General features: G+C 34.4%; 2 protein-coding genes and 1 pseudogene across 2 annotated transcripts in view; all 3 read left to right on the top strand.

Moving 5' to 3' along the window:
* LOC132170004 (uncharacterized) overlaps positions 1 to 8,040 on the top strand; it is a 12,835-nt gene extending 4,795 nt beyond the window's left edge. Inside the window, exons 8-14 of the mRNA XM_059580932.1 lie at positions 3,489 to 3,597; positions 4,322 to 5,095; positions 6,269 to 6,548; positions 6,656 to 6,866; positions 6,968 to 7,205; positions 7,429 to 7,579; positions 7,670 to 8,040. Coding sequence (XP_059436915.1) covers positions 3,489 to 3,597; positions 4,322 to 5,095; positions 6,269 to 6,548; positions 6,656 to 6,866; positions 6,968 to 7,205; positions 7,429 to 7,579; positions 7,670 to 8,020 — 2,114 coding nt within the window. The 3' untranslated portion in view covers positions 8,021 to 8,040. The remainder of the gene's footprint in view (positions 1 to 3,488; positions 3,598 to 4,321; positions 5,096 to 6,268; positions 6,549 to 6,655; positions 6,867 to 6,967; positions 7,206 to 7,428; positions 7,580 to 7,669) is intronic.
* Positions 8,041 to 9,805: 1,765 nt separating this feature from the next.
* Positions 9,806 to 13,872, top strand: LOC132171702 (cysteine-rich receptor-like protein kinase 44; annotated as a pseudogene).
* A 1,319-nt stretch (positions 13,873 to 15,191) lies between these two features.
* On the top strand, positions 15,192 to 16,622 carry LOC132170003 (BTB/POZ domain-containing protein At3g22104-like). The gene is made up of 2 exons (XM_059580931.1): positions 15,192 to 15,254; positions 15,342 to 16,622. The coding sequence occupies exons 1-2, from the start codon at positions 15,192 to 15,194 to the stop codon at positions 16,620 to 16,622; spliced, it is 1,344 nt and encodes a 447-aa protein (XP_059436914.1).
* Positions 16,623 to 16,671: the final 49 nt, after the last annotated feature.

Genomic DNA, 16,671 nt, shown 5'->3' with positions numbered 1-16,671 from the left:
AAACACCGATTTTTTAGTGGCATGTATTCCACATCTAAATCCTATATAATTTGCTCAAACAATTCGGGCAGCAAATATGAGAGAGCCTCTATGAGAAAAACTTGTCCCAACAAGTGGGTGAGATGATTGAGATCTGTTTGGACACATAGGCCCCACATTCCTCATTATCTTACATTTGATGGGGATCTTTATTCCTATTTTCCTCATATTTTTAGAGGAAAATGTTATGTTGTTGCCTTTTTATTTGAGAGTTGAGGGTGCTAATTTTCTAATGTTGGCAAATTAAGTTTCAAAACAAGTTTGATTGTAAGATTTAAGTTTAGGGTTAAATTAGTGCAAAAGTTGATTCAAGGTTCTTGAATCTATTCAAATCTAATCAAATCCCTTTATTTAGGATGATGTAATGTAATCAAATCCAATTATTTAGGGTAATGTAATCTAATAAAATTCTTTTATTTAGGATAATTTAATCTAATCAATAATGACATGAATGTAGAAATTCGTGTTTGGCATGCAATGAATGATTCCCGAAGGGATTATCAGTTGATTTCTTTGATTTTTCTGTAAAACAAACAACCACTCATGTCTTGATCGATGCATTTAGATGTTATTAATTAGTCATGAAATAAAAGGTAGGAAATAATACACATACCCTTCTCAAACTATCACTCAATTGTTAATGGTTTTTTGAAACTACCAATTGTGTCAATGTCCCTCATAAATTACCAAAACAATACAAATGTCTCCCCAAAGGCCAACAAAGACAAAAATGACTTTAAATTTTTTTAATAAGACAAAATATCCTTAAAAACAAAAATAAAATAAAAACAAGAAAGAAAAATGAGCTGTTTTTTTTTTTTTTAAATAATAATAATAATAAGAAAACGAAAAAAAAGGTTCAAATGGCCCCCTTATTTTTCATTATTTTTTGTTTATTTTTAGATTTTTATTTACACCATTGATAGTTTGAGGGGACATTAACAATTAAGTAAGTTGAAAAAGTATATGTACTTTTCTCTAAAAGGTATGCCCTAACCCGATAATCTAGATCAATGTACGTAGAAACTAATTAATTACGTACGTATAAGAAGAAAGTAAATATATGAAACTGCATGTATAGAACCTGCAAGTTGGGTGTAAGAATGAGTCAAGCACTTTCAAAATATATATCAACATCACAAGATGCCAATCTATTAGCAAAACAAAAAAATGTAAAATGCAAAGAAAATTCTATTCTCTCACACACACACACACACACACATATATATATATATATATATATACTCTCAGGCCTTAGCTAACTTTGATTCAGGTTCCAATATTAATTGAATGATTAAATTTATTATTTTTTTTGAGAAAAATATAAAATGGTTCTCTAAATTACTAGTCATTTTCAATTTAGCCTTCTAATATTCAAAACGTAATAAAGTAGCCTCTTAAACTACTAACTAGTTGCAATTTAGCCACTCCGTTAATCATCACCGTCAAATAGGATGAAAAATGCAATATGACATCGTTCTGGCAATGTTAAGTGACTAAAATGCCCTTTTAAAAATAAATAAATAAATTTTAAGAAATCCCTTCAAACGACACCGTACTGCATTTTATATTTTTCCCTGCATTTTTTCAACTCTTATCTTTATCCTATTTCTTCTTTTTCTTTCCAATATTTTCTCTCCCATATCTTCATCATCCTCATCAGATTCCACTCAACACTCTCATGAACACCGCTGTACTCTAAGAACCCCTTTTTTTTCTGATAAAAAAATCCAAAATTTTTGTTTTTCTTTCTCCACAAACAAACATGTTTTCATCCACCCCATTTGTCCTCTGTTTTGCTCTGTTTCTGTCCTTACCGCTTCTCTTCGTCTTCGGCTCTCAAATGATCCCTCCGACGCCCTTCTCCGATGACCTCGCCGACCTCACCCTCTTCCGCAAGGCCATCCGCGCTTCATCTGCCACGTGCACGTGCTCCACGTTCTCCTGAAGTTTTAGTCCAAAGATTCTTTTTGATTTAAAAATTCTATTTTTTAAACGGGATCATAAACAAATTCTAAGTCGAGGTCTAACGACTCTCACTAGTTTCCTTTTTGAAGAACATGTTAAGAGCTGTACAACTCATAGTACATCATTTACAAATCAACCTAATAATTTATAATTTTCAAAATAATTAAGTTTGTTTAATTATTTTTACTAATTATAAACTGTCAAATCAGATAATAAGTAACTTTGCAATAGAAGTTGTAATGCCCTAACACCTCTTTTTTTTTTTAAAAAAAAAATTGGTTTAATTTGGTTTGTAGCCGATTTCCTCACATTTATATTGATCTCTAAAGTGCTGCCAAATATGAAATATTCCTGTCTCTTGATTATTTTTTGATCCTACCTGCATATGCTTCTGTACACTTTCTGCTTAATTAATTTCTACGTTGACTGACTAGCTTCACCGGGGCCGGGGGGCGGTGTCTGCAGGTGTGGGCCATTAATTGTTTTTTCATGACTCATTCAAAACATCTAATCATTCTGCAATTGATATACACATAAGTGGTTGTGGAAAAACAGAAACATCACTGTCGACATTGCGTCCAAAACACGAATTTCTTCATCATGTCACAAGTTTTATTTACATAAATTTTTTAAACCATGGGAATCTGGTAGGGAGTAATTAGCAACAGAAAAGAAGGGAGAAAAAATGGAAAAAAAAATAAAAAGGAGGAAGAAAGTTGCAAGAAATAAATTTCATCCACTCTCATTCAATTTCCTGTATTGCCACTTTTTCCACGTCATATGAGGCGACCTTCGTATTTGGGGCAATGATGCAAGACCGTACGTATTTGACCCTTTCAAGGAGGAGCTTTTCCTAAGATTTGCCCAACATATTGTTAGCCGGTTGAGGAGGATCCCTATGCGAGCCTAGATTACTACCCGTGAAATCGGCAAGAGTCCTCAGTTATTTTATATGTTCAAACTTTTGTTGATATCATCCATAAATTAACATGCATGAATGTCGTCTTTGGCATCTTTAGAGTTTGTACAGAACAACATTAACATAGAGTTATATATAATGAATTTTATTTATATACATAAGATGTCGATCTATTCAGTTTAGAGATATAGTATAATCAATGCTTTATTTATAGAAGTGAGTGGAAAAAAGGAATAAATAATAATAATAATAATAAATAGATACATGAAATCTTTCGTTGCGGGAATAAAAAAAAAAAAGCAATAATGAAATATAAGTTTATTCTGCATCTTGACATTAAATATAATTAAGTCAAGGCGTTATGGTAATCCAATGGATATTTATAATCATAATGTACCAGAAGTCAAAAAAACAACGGCTACTCCTTTTGTTGACAAATGCAGCTTGCTCCTTTTGTTAACAAGTGAAGAAATAATAAAGGAGTTAATGGAGCTGCTTCTTCTGTTGACAAAAGGAATAATTAAAGAGTTAATGCAAGGTTAAGTGCGGATACAACTTTTAGATGCAGAGACTTCATTGTTTGAGAAGTCTTCGTACGGTGTATTTGGAGATAGTTTGACAAAGAGACAAAGCCTTTCCTTTTTGACTATTATGAGCCAATTTTTCAACAGGCAATGAATGCATTTTCTAATGCAATTATTCAGATTTTATCATCTTCATATATAATTAAGTGAGACATAGAGGTTGAAGTCGACCATTTACGTATTTTATTTTTTTTACAAAAAACGCACCGTTTGAGCTTTTGGCAAAACAATCGTTTTACTAATTCAAAACGTACGAATGGGACACGTCTGACTGTCTGAGAGACCTTGACTTTTAATAGACTTTTTTCTTGTTTTTTTTTTTTTTAATTGAAAGCTGAGCCTTGATTTATGGATGGGAGTATGGGAATATGGGATGGGAGTTTTAGTTTGACACGTCAACAGTTTTAGTTTGACACGTCAACAGGTTTAGTTTGACCTTTGTGTGTTTTTTTTTTTTTTTTAAGAAGTCTTTGCAGACTTTGTCTTATATTTATTATATTTATAATGATAATATAATACGATAGTAAAGCAAATATTCCATCATTATATATATCTACAATTCATCTTCCATTTTGGTTATTGAAAAGTCTAGAGCTCCAACCTTTATCTCCATATATAATTCAGTTTCCATTGCGTACAAAACGTGTAGAGTTTGACTCGGAATGCTCAATGTCCTGGGACTTTGGAATATTGAGCATATAGAAGCTGCAGAAGTTTTCAACTCGGCGAACGCAAAAGCCAATTACTCCTTTTCTCAATAAAAAGAAACCGAAATGATCATCAGGAACAACGAAAATATGTGTTTTTCAAGATTACTGTTCTTCTTTTGCTTCATTCTTGTACAAGCTGTTACTCCAACGGTTGCCCAGCATGTCTGCAGCGGTGGTAACTACACCAGCAACAGTACCTATGGGGCAAACCTCAACAGCGTCCTGGCCTCCATGTCTTCCAACACTGAAATTGATTACGGATTTTACAATTTCTCCGCCGGAGAAGACCCCGACAAAGTAAACGCGATTGCACTTTGTAAAGGAGACATCTCTACGGACGAATGCCGTAGTTGTGTAAATTCGACGAGTTTCGATCTCTTACACACGTGGTGTCCGAACCGGAAGGAGGCAGTCATATGGCCCGATAAATGTATGATACGATACTCGAACAGATATATATTTGGCGTTATGGAATCTTCCCCTGGATTTCAAGTTTACGCCCTCCAAAACGCCTCAAACGTAGAAGGGTTCAACCAGGCACTAAGAATCTTGTTAGCTGGACTAAGAAACAACGCTTCATTAGGCAATTCTACTCGCAAGTTTGCCAAGGGGAGCGCGGCAGCCCCTGCCTTCGAAACAATAAATGCACTTGTGCAGTGCACGCCGGATTTGGACCAGCTGGAATGCAGCGACTGTCTGTCGGCGACTGCGGAACTTATTCTTGTTGGATCGGTGGGAGGGAGATATGGGACACCCAGCTGTGGTTTATGGTATCAGCGGGACGTACTGCCACCTGCAGCATCTCCTCCACCACCGGCCGTACTGCCACCTGCAGCATCTCCTCCTCCGCCTCCGCCTCCGCCTACAGAAGGTACGTATATGATACAGATGCTTCATGCCTTAGAAGTTGAGTATCTCATTTGTTTGTATCTTTATTTTCGTGTGACAGATTTCTTTAATTTTCTCCCTAAGTTAAGTTTATGATAAAATTCTTGAAATTATTTAAGGATTAAAATAGTTTAAATCTTGTTTATTTTAGTGTTTAATTATAATCTGTAGACTTGCATTATTATTTTTAATATATATATATATATATATATATATATATATATATATATATATAGATCAGCCTCTAGCTTTTAACTACCCAAAGAAAAATAATGGTTTGACTTCTTCCTGTGGGCAAGGAAAAATTGCCCCCTCCCCTGTCTGCAGCTCACCGTTATTGCGAGTAGTGCCCACAGCTGACCACCTTTATGACCCATAAATAAACAAGTTAGAAAATACATGCATTAGCTGACCCACAAAGCAAGATTAATGTTAGAGTTTTGTCCTCTTTTTATTCTTTAAAAGCAATAAGACTTTTAAAATTATTATTAAATTTATGATTATTATTAATAGATTTTGATTTAATTGTAATTTTAACAGCAATATCTCCTTTTGGGATATAAAGCAAAACAAAAGTCCTACTTCTAGTATTACTCATTAAGTAATTAGGTTATTTCAACACATACATATTCAGAAGTTGGCTATATATCTTTTGTGTCTCTTATGGACGAGGATCCCTTATTTTAGGTTGCTCTAATTTTTGTAAAATTTGAAGAGTTTAAGAGAGGGGTATGTGGAATTCACTCGCCTCCAAACAGTTTAGAATGCAGAATTTATCTGTCTAGGTCTAGTAGGTTTTGCAACCCCCCTTTTTTAAGCTGCTTGAATTTCAATGAAATTCGTGCAAATCCCTACGAAGTGTAATTGATGTGCCAAAAAATTGAGTATATGTAAAAAATATATATATATTTTTTTCGAGTAATGCTACATACTACACCCTCATTTTATCCCTCTTAAACCATAAAAAAATTATATGGGAAAAAGTTGTGACTCGCATCTAAGTTATTTTTGTTGATAGGGTGTTTTTGTTTTGCCCATTTTTACCTTGACAAATTGTTAGATTCCAAAAGTAGTTCTAATTATGATTACATTTCAATGCAAATTCCAAATTTGAAATGTATTAACAACAGTAGACTTGTGACGTTTGCAGGAAAGAAAAGTAAATCATCTTCATCTGTAATTGTTATAGTCGTGGCAACTGTTGTTTCTGTTGTAGTAATCATTTGCATCTGCATCTGTATCTGGATATGCTTCTATTTAAGAGTGAAGAAGGCAGGGGAGAAAGTTGAAAGTAAGCCAGAAATTGTTTCAGGCCAATCTGCAAATGAAATTAGTAGTATTGAATCATTGCAATTCGACTTTGGCACAATTAAAGTTGCTACAGAGAACTTTTCAAATGCAAATAAACTTGGACAAGGTGGATTTGGTGTTGTTTACAAGGTGATGTGCAATATTGAGTAGAAAAGTATATAATTTTTTTTTATTAGTCATAACATGTTAAATTCATATTTCTTAAGGTTTACAACTGTTATATTTTCATTTTTCAGGGTAAACTCCCAAATGGACAAGAAATAGCTGTAAAAAGGTTGCTCAAACATTCTGAACAAGGAAATTTAGAATTTAAGAATGAAGTTGTGTTAGTGGCTAGGCTTCAACATCGGAATTTGGTAAGGCTCATAGGATTCTCCTTGGAAGGAAATGAAAGGCTTCTAATCTATGAGTTTTTGCCTAATGCAAGCCTTGATAAATTCATATTTGGTATGGTTTCACTTCTACTTAAAAGTTTGAATCTATTCACAAAGTGTCTAGTCCTCCACTTATATTCATTAACATAATCATATGCTTGCATGAATATGTAGATCCAATCAAGCGTTTACTTCTGGATTGGGAAAGATGCTATAAAATTATAGAAGGCGTTGCTCGAGGAATTCTTTACCTTCACGAGGATTCTCAATTTCGTATTATTCATCGCGATCTAAAACCTAGCAACATTTTATTAGATGCAAATATGAATCCTAAGATTTCAGATTTCGGCACTGCAAAATTGTTTGTACTAGATCAAAGTCAAGACAATACAAAGAATATTATGGGGACCTAGTAAGTATATCCATATAGGTTAGAGCTAATAATCATACATAGCATGCTATATGTATCAATAACACTAATATTTACTTTGTTTCATCGAAACAAAGTGGAAGTCCTTCAATCCATCTCCGATGAATAAGATGAAATTAAAGATATTTTAAAATATAAATATAAAAAAAGATATATGTATTATCATTCAATTTAAACTGATAATATTGTTGATGGTTATATGCAGTGGATATATGCCCCCAGAATATGTAATATATGGACGCTTTTCAGTAAAATCAGATGTGTTTAGTTTTGGTGTTTTAATTCTAGAGATGTTGAGTGGGACAAAATTAAGTTCTTTTCGAAAGGGAGAGAGTGAAGAAGGCCTTCTTAGTTATGTAAGTACAATTATCTTTGTATAGATTTATTTTTCCCCTCAAAAGTGGCATATGGTATTGACAAATAAACCAATATTTTCTATCTTGCAGGCATGGAAACATTGGAGAAAAGGGACAGCTTTAAATCTCATAGATCCCACATTGAGGGCTGGTTCAACAATTGAAATATTAAGATGCATCAACATTGGATTACTATGTGTTCAGGAAAATGAAGTTGACAGACCAACAATGGCTTCAGTTGTTCTTATGCTTAACGGTAACTCTATCACACTTTCAGTACCAAAAAAACCTGCATTTCTTATGGACAGGAGCACTGTATCTGACATGTCGTCTAAAAGGGAGCGGAATATTAGGGCGATTCGGTCAGATGCATCTAGAAGCAACTCTGTTGAAGCCTCAATAAATGAAGCTTCAATTACTGAAGAACTATATCCGCGTTAAAATATAAGAGTAGTTCTCCATTTAAGAAGATAAAAATAATGTTATTAATGATATATTGAGTCTTTTCTTTCATTAAATTTTAATTCTATGACAATGATGATTTATTTTTTATTTTTTATTTTTTAATAAAAAATATGTTAAGACATGATATAAGCTTTTGGTCATTCTCCTCTTGCAAGTCAGTTTCAAAAGTAGGTTTTATCTAAAATTTGTATCAATTAATATCACAGCCACCACCATGCATGTCAAGTATCAGATTGGATTCTACTCATCAACTATGAGATCATCAAGTATTTTTCATGCATGCAATAGATTGGTTCCTGATCTCATGGATATAAAAATAGCTAGCAATATATGGATTTGACCATTTAAATGAAAGCAACATAATCACTTTTTTGTTTGTTCAAATAAGTTTTTCAACATCTAAGCAAGCCTATCATAAATATTAAACAGGTTTAAGCATAAACATAGAAACATAAAATGATGAACTTTGAAAGATGAAGAATAGCTAGGCTACTTACAATGGTGTGATTTTAAGCAAGAGGAAGACTTGATGAAGGTCTTCTCTTGCCAAATAGTATGATATATTATGGAGGAGTTGATTGTAGTAAGTAGGTGTTTTGGGCTCTTACAAGCTTGGGTGTTTGAAACGGTTGAGAGAAAGCTTAGGGAGAGTTAAGAGATAGTCATGAGAAGATGAGAGAAAAGGGGGAGAAATTAATATTAAAATGGCCGTATGACCTTAGGGGCTTTAAGGAGGAGTTTGGAATTCAAGGAAGAAACTTTCCTCCTAGATCCAAAGGTTCTTACCAAAGTCTCAAAGGTTAATTTCAAATACCATGGGTTATTATCTTGTTTTAGCTTCATAACCCGGTCCCAAAGGTTAATTAAAGCTATGTAATTTCATAAACTAGTGGGCAATAGCATGTAAATATTTCATAAACAGAAGCTTAAGGCCATCTAAAGGTTAAAAGTAAACAAAAACCCCTCAATCTAACACTCAATTTGCAATGTACTCTAAATGACAAAAATATCCTTAATAAAAAAAATTACAAAATAATTAATTGAATGGAAGAAAATGATGGATCTTCTTTTTAAAACCGTCAATTGATTGGACTAAAGAATGGAAAAGGATGAAAAATTACAATAAAGAGGGAATATGAAGGAATGAAAATGATCAACAAATTCCTCTCTAATCTTTAGGTATTTGTGAGAAAAGATGAGAAAAATTGACATATCTTGCTTAGAAATATTTTAAAGAGTATAAAAGAATCTACTTAATTATGATGATATATATGATTGTTGATAAAATATCCTCTGTTGCCTCGTTTGGTCGAGAGAGAAGGCATTTTTATTTTCTTTTTGAATTTATAGGAGTATTTTTATTTTATTGAAAAAATTTAGGGGCATTTTTATCCTTTTTAGGGACAAAAAGGGAACATTGCAAATTTTGGAAGATTTGAGGACGGGACAAAGATGAATCTTTAGTTAGAAAGAGAGGACAAAATAAATGATAATTTAACATAGATGCCTAAATTAGAGCATTTTCTCAACAATTCATCTCCGCCGCCCCCCCCTCTCTTACAAAACGTGTTGAGTTTCTTGACTCGGAATGTTCAACGTCCTGGACTTTGGGTGCTTGAAATATTGAACATAGAATTAGCAGCAGAAGTCTCCAACACGGTAAACACGCAAGTCCATTATATATTCCTGTTCCTTAATAAGAAAGAAAAAAAAAAAAAAAAAAATTTCCAATTTACAGACTGATCATCCGGAACAACGGAGATGTGTTTTTCAAGATTACATTTCTTCTTCTGCTTCATTCTCATACAAGCTGTTACTCCCACGATTGCCCAGCATGTCTGCTATCAAAGTGGTAACTACACCAGTAACAGCACCTACGGGGAAAACCTCAACACCCTCCTGGCCTCCATGTCTTCCAACACCGAAATAGATTACGGATTTTACAATTTCTCCGCCGGAGAAAACCCCGACAAAGTAAATGCGATTGCACTTTGTAGAGGTGACATGTCGCCGGAGGAGTGCCGCAGTTGTGTGAATGCGACGAGTCACGACCTCTTACACAAGTGGTGTCCCAACCAGAAGGAGGCAATCGCATGGAACGAGGGAACATGCATGATACGATACTCCAACAGAGATATATTTGGCGTTATGGAATCTCAGCCTTCATATATCGCTTACGCCGTCCAAAACGCCTCCGACATAGAACGGTTCAACCAGACACTAAGACCCTTGTTAGATGGACTGAGAAACCGCGCTGCATCAGGAAATTCTACTCGCAAGTTTGCTGTGGGAAGCGCCACCGCCCCTTACTACCAAACAATATATGCACTTGTGGAATGCACTCCGGATTTGGACGAGCTGGAATGCAACAACTGCTTGTTGGCGACTGTGGGACTTATTCTTGTTGGAATGGTGGGAGGGAGATATGGTACACCCAGCTGTAATTTAAGGTATGAGATATTCGAATTCTATGAACTTACACTTGAGGCGTCACCGCCACCGTCACTGCCACCGCCACAAGCATCTCCCCCACCGATACTACCGCCTCCACCTACAGAAGGTATATATATATATACGGTACAGATACTACGAATTTTCTAAAATTAATCAGAATATCAATTTTCTAAAATTAATCAGAATAATTGATTGAGAAATGTTTAATTTTTTTAATTTGACCATATTTATCATAACCTGATCACATCCATCAAGCTACCCAAAGAAAATGCATTCTTTGCATGACTTCTTCCTGCGGGTTTTCCGTAAGACTACCTAGAAGCTAGAAGGAAAATTGCCCCTCCCCTGTCCGCATAAATATTTGACCACACTACGACCCATAAATGCGTCCTAAAATATATGGACAAAGTGACTAAATGTCTGTTTAGAATTGCGTTTGAAGGATATAAAAGTGCTTTTAACACTCAAAAAGCGTTTGAAGAAAAAAATATTCATTTGGTAAAAAAATTAAAAGTGCTTTTAAGGGTTCAAAAAGCCTAAAAATAGCCAAAAAAATACTTTTGGAAGTTTTTTTCTCAAAAGCTCTTTTTGACTTAAAAGCTCTATTTCTTAAACGCAATCTCAAACAGGCTCTAAGAGCATGTCTGAAATTGTGTTTGAAAAATAGAATTCTTAAGTTAAAAAAACATTTTTTGGCAAAAGTTTTATTTTTAAGCTTTTGCCAAAAGTGCGTTTTTGGCTATTTTTGGGTTTTTTTTTTAATACTTAAAAATGCTTTCAATTTTTTTTACCAAACATGTGTTTTTTTTTTTTTTTTCAAATGGGTTTTTTGAGTATTAAATGCACTTTTAAGTCTCTCAAATCCACACCCAAACATGCCTTAAGGAGCCTCGGGCACGGGTATATATATATATGCACAATATACTTGTAGGTCTATCTATCTTTATATATGTGTATTTTTGGACAAAAAAAAAAAAAAACAATATTATACAAAGTGGCATCAAAATTATGGTAGGTTGTAAAATTGGAAGGAAGAAGAAATTAAGACAATGCATTTCTTTTTGTGCCATTATGCTATGTATCTTTTGTACATGTTTCTTATGGACAAGGATACCTTATTTTAGGTTTCTCTAAATTTTTGTAAATTTTTGAACAGTTTAAGAGAGGAATACGTGGAATTCACTTGCCTCCAAATAGTATAGAATGTAGAATATATTTGTCTTGAGCAGGTAGGTTTTGCAACCTCCCTCTTTTAAGCCACTTGAATTTCAATGAAATTTGTGCAAATCCTATTATGTGTAATTGACGTGTCAGCAAAGTTGACAAAATGTAAAAAAAAAAAAAACATTGCTTCCAATAATGCTATATACTACGCTCTCATCATACCCCTCTTAAACCATAACAAATTATATGGTGAAAATGTTTGACTCGCGTCTAAGTTATTTTTGTTGATAAGAGTGTTTTTGTTTTGCGCATGGACAAATTGTTAGATTCCAAAAATAGTTCTAATTGTGATTAAATTTCTTACTATCGGTTGTTAATGAAAATTCTAAATTTTGAATGTATTAACAGTAGTAGACTTTGGGTGTTTGTAGGAAAGAAAAGTGACTCATCTCCATCTGCAATTGCTATAGTTGTGCCTACTGTTGTTCCTATTGTAGTACTCATCTGCATCTGCGTATGCTTCTTCTATTTAAGAGTGAGGAAGAAGGGGGAGAAAGTTGAAAGTAAGTTAGAAATTGTTTTAGATCAAGATGAGAATGAAATTAGTAGTGTTGAATCACTGCAATTCGACTTTGGCACAATTAAAGTTGCTACAGAGAACTTTTCAAATGCAAATAAACTTGGACAAGGTGGATTTGGTGCTGTTTACAAGGTGATGTGGCAATATTGAGTAGAAAAGTATATCATTTTTTATCAGTCATAACATGTTAAATCCATAATTATAATTTCTTGAGGTTTACAAATGCTACATTTCCATTTTACAGGGTAAACTCCCAAATGGGGGAGAAATAGCGGTAAAGAGGTTGCTCCAACATTCTAGACAAGGAAATCTAGAATTTCAAAATGAAGTTGTGTTAATGGCTAGGCTTCATCATCGGAATTTGGTAAGGCTCATAGGATTCTCCATGGAAGGAGCTGAAAGGCTTCTAATTTATGAGTTCTTCCCTAATGCAAGCCTCGATAAATTCATATTTGGTATGGTTTCAGCTCTACTTAAAAGTTAGAATCTATTAACAAACTGTCTAGTCCTTCACATATATTGGTTTAACATGATCATATGCTTATAACATGAATATGTAGATCCAATCAAGCGTTTACTTCTGAATTGGGAAATACGCTATAAAATTATAGGAGGCATTGCTCGAGGAGTTCTTTACCTTCACGAAGATTCTCAACTTCGTATTATTCATCGCGATCTAAAACCTGGTAACATTTTATTAGATGTATATATGAATCCTAAGATTTCAGATTTTGGCACTGCAAGATTGTTCGTGCTAGATCAAAGTCAAGGCAAGACGAAGAAAATTATGGGGACCTAGTAAGTATATCCATGCTGGTTTGAGCTAATAATAATAAAAAGCATGCTATATATATATATGTATCAATAATTACTTTGTGTCATAGAAAAAATGTGGAAGTCCTTCAATCCATCTCCTATAAATAGAATGAAATTAAATAAATTTTAAAATATAAATATGAAAAAGCTATATTTTCCTTCAATTTAAACTGATATTGTTGTTGTTTATATGTAGTGGATATATGCCTCCAGAATATGTAAGGTATGGACGCTTTTCAGTAAAATCCGATGTATTTAGTTTTGGTGTTTTAGTTCTAGAAATATTGAGTGGGACAAAAATAAGTTCTTTTCGAAAGGGAGACAATGAAGAAGGCCTTATCAGCTACGTAAGTACAATTATCTTTGTGTATATTTCTTTTTTGCCTCAAAAGTGGCACATGATATTGACAAAAATAAACTAATATTTTTTTTGATATTGTCTGCCCATGTAACTATCTTGCAGGCATGGAAACATTGGAGAAAAAGGACAGCTTTAAATCTCGTAGATCCCACATTAAGGGCTAGTTCAACAATTGAAATATTAAAATGCATCCACATTGGATTACTATGTGTTCAAGAAAATGTAGCTGATAGACCAACGATGGCTTCGGTCCTTCTTATGCTTAATAGCAACTCTATCACACTTCCATAACCAAAAAAACCTGCATTTCTTATGGGCTCAAGCTATATATCAGACATGTTGTCTGAGAGTGAGCAAAATATTAGGGCGATTCGGTCCGATCCGTTAAGAATTAACTCTGTCGAAGCCTCGGTAAATGAAGCTTCAATTACTGAACAACTATGTCCTCGTTAAAATATACGAACAATTCTCTATTTAAGAAGATAAAAATACTGTTATTAATGATAGATTGAGTCATTTCTTTCATTAAATTTCAATTCCATGACAATGATTATTCAATTTGTTTAATAGAAAATATGGTACATGATTAAACCAAAAGCCCTCTTGGTACATGTTCTAGGGGAGGAGTGGTTCATACTTGTTACGATTTTAAGTATCACATACATAGTTTAAGTGTAATCTTAACCGTGTGTATATAAGCTTTTAGTCACTATTCTCTTGTATGTTGGTTTTCAAAAGTGTGTTCTACTTAAAATTTGTTTCAATTGGTATCAAAGCCACCACCATGCCAAATATGGCATTGGATGCAGCTCGCCAAGTATGGGATCATGAACTACTTTTCATGCAATAGATTGGTTCCTGGTCTCATGGATATGAAAATAGCTAGTACTATATGGATTTGACCATTTAAATGAAAGCAACATAATCACTCTTTTCTTTGTTCAAACCAGTTTTTCAATATGGTCTTGCCTCATTGCAAGAGCTTTCAGTTTCGTTCTCTAATTCTCAAAGTGGGATCCAGCATCCACTAAGTGGTACTACTTTCTCAGAGTCAAGCCACTACGAAAATTGGCGGCATAAGTGACGGAAAAGGAAAGGGCTAATTGTCTTAATCTTGAATTATATATCACGTGAATTAATAAAATACTTATGTTGGACCTTGAAGATGGTCGCAGGTTTTTGGTTCTCCATCTTGGGTCTTGCCTCTCCCACATATCCTCTAATCCATTCTCATTTATTTGTGCAGACGGAATAAAGTTTTACTTCAAACTTGTGTTTATATTATCGTGTATTTCTAACTCAATTCGTTGAAAAACTTCATCTCGTGTGAGGTACATACAACCACTAGGAAAGAAAAAAAATAAAAAAATCCAAGATGTACATTGTGTTTACTTGGTGACAATGTTTATTTGTGTTTGAATAGTAGCTTCCGGTTGAACTTCCAATAAAGGGTGAGGTCGCTCATAGAATCTTTGTTAATCTGCATTTTTATTAAGATCATTTTAAAATGCCATAGTCGCTTCTAACTCCCTCCCTCCATTGTCTCTTTTCTAGAAGCAAACTTGTCTCTATGCCTGTCATTGACAAAGCAACAGCAATTTCAAGAAAACCTCTTTCCACTATTTCTCCTTTCTCTTCTTGGTGTGCGGCTCTTTTATACCCCCTTTTCTCTCCTTTTGAATCAGTCTGAAAAGCTTCATCTTTACAAACCTTTTCAAGTTGCATGAACGTTTGGTTTGAGGTTGGCTTTCACATTTGCTTATTTTAACAATATGGAAGGGTGCTGTGATCTTGAAGTTGATGTCAATGGCCAAGAAACTTTCATGCTGCACAAGGTAACACTCTGCTTTGTTTGCCGTTCATATCACTTTTTGAACTTCTTGCATTAACCATCTGGCTTTCTTCTGTCTCAATATTTGCAGAAAACTCTTGTATCTTTCTCAGGTTTATTTAGCAAATTATTTGTTAACTCGAGAAGCACAAGGAACCTGAAAGTGATATTCAATGACTTTCCAGGAGGCGCTGAGGGTTTTGAGCTCGTGGCAAGGTTTTGCTACAATAATGGCCGAGCAGCAATAACCCCCTCGAACATACTTCTACTAAACTGTGCTGCTAATTTCTTGGAGATGGAAGGTAATGGTTCGATTAGGCCCAATTTAATAGACCAAACTGAGAAATCTCTTGAAGGGATCATCTTTTGGACTTGGTCTGAGCTCCTAGAAGCATTGAAACAGTGCCAAGATTTACTTCCCGCCACAAAATCTTCAGTTGTGCTTCAGAATATCTTGGATTGTCTTATAGGAAGGCTTGCTTTGCCTAGTGTTGCAAGCCCATTCGCATGTTCCTCAAACAATTCTAGCTGCAAATTTTCCTGTGATACAATAAGCACTGACAGCCTGAAAAACAACTCTTCTCAACTGACTTGGTGGTTTGAAGATTTTTTGTTCTTGAGTGTTGATATGATTGACGGGGTAATTAAGACAATGGTCTCCCAGAAATTTGACCAAGCTATAATTTGTAAGTTCCTCTTCTATTATCACAAATCAAGATGTCTTGGTGCAGCACCAGCTGAGAAGCAGAGAATCACAAAGGTTGTAGTCAGCCTGCTTTGTTTGCTTGATAGGAGTTCTCTTTGTTGCAAGGGGTTATTTGAAATTTATCGAGTGGCTTTGGGGTTGAAAATAAGCAAATTTTACAAAAACAAGATAGAGAGTTTGATGGGTTCACAGCTGGATCAAGCAACAATTGATTATCTGCTTGCTCCATCTCCACATGGGAGGGACTATTCTTATGATGTTAATTTGGTTTTGAGGCTTGTACAAGCATTTCTCCTTGAATGCAGCTGTTTGTCATCTACAAGTCGATTGAAGAAGGTTGCCAACTTGATGGATTTGTACCTTGGGGAAGTGGCTCCTGATTCCCATCTGAAACCTTCCAAGTTTGTGGCTTTGGTATTAGTGCTGCCAGATTATGCTAGAGAATCTGATGATCATATCTACAGAGCCATGGACCTGTTTCTAGAGGTATTCTGCAATTTTGCAATGTTTCATTTTCTAATAGATGGAATTATTTACTGTTTTGCATTAGATAAAAGAATGGCTTCTTCACTGCTTACCATAAATGATGTCAAAGAAGACATGCTACAAATAATTGCTGTTAGCTATCTCAAATATTCTGCACTCAAATGTATGTCAAGTTTCTGAGTTTGTTCAGCTCTTTTGAAAATATAGACTAAAGTGGCTTGATAAATAA

This window comes from Corylus avellana, chromosome ca2 (genome assembly GCF_901000735.1).
Source record: "Corylus avellana chromosome ca2, CavTom2PMs-1.0".
Classification (NCBI taxonomy): domain Eukaryota; kingdom Viridiplantae; phylum Streptophyta; class Magnoliopsida; order Fagales; family Betulaceae; genus Corylus; species Corylus avellana.
This window is presented reverse-complemented; position numbering and strand designations above follow the sequence as displayed.

Bases quoted from the DNA above. Each gene is read 5' to 3' on its own strand.
- LOC132170003 (XM_059580931.1), top strand. From the start codon at position 15,192: ATGGAAGGGTGCTGTGATCTTGAAGTTGATGTCAATGGCCAAGAAACT. The intron at 15,255-15,341 runs GTAACACTCTGC...CAATATTTGCAG, and splicing joins AAACTTTCATGCTGCACAAG to AAAACTCTTGTATCTTTCTC.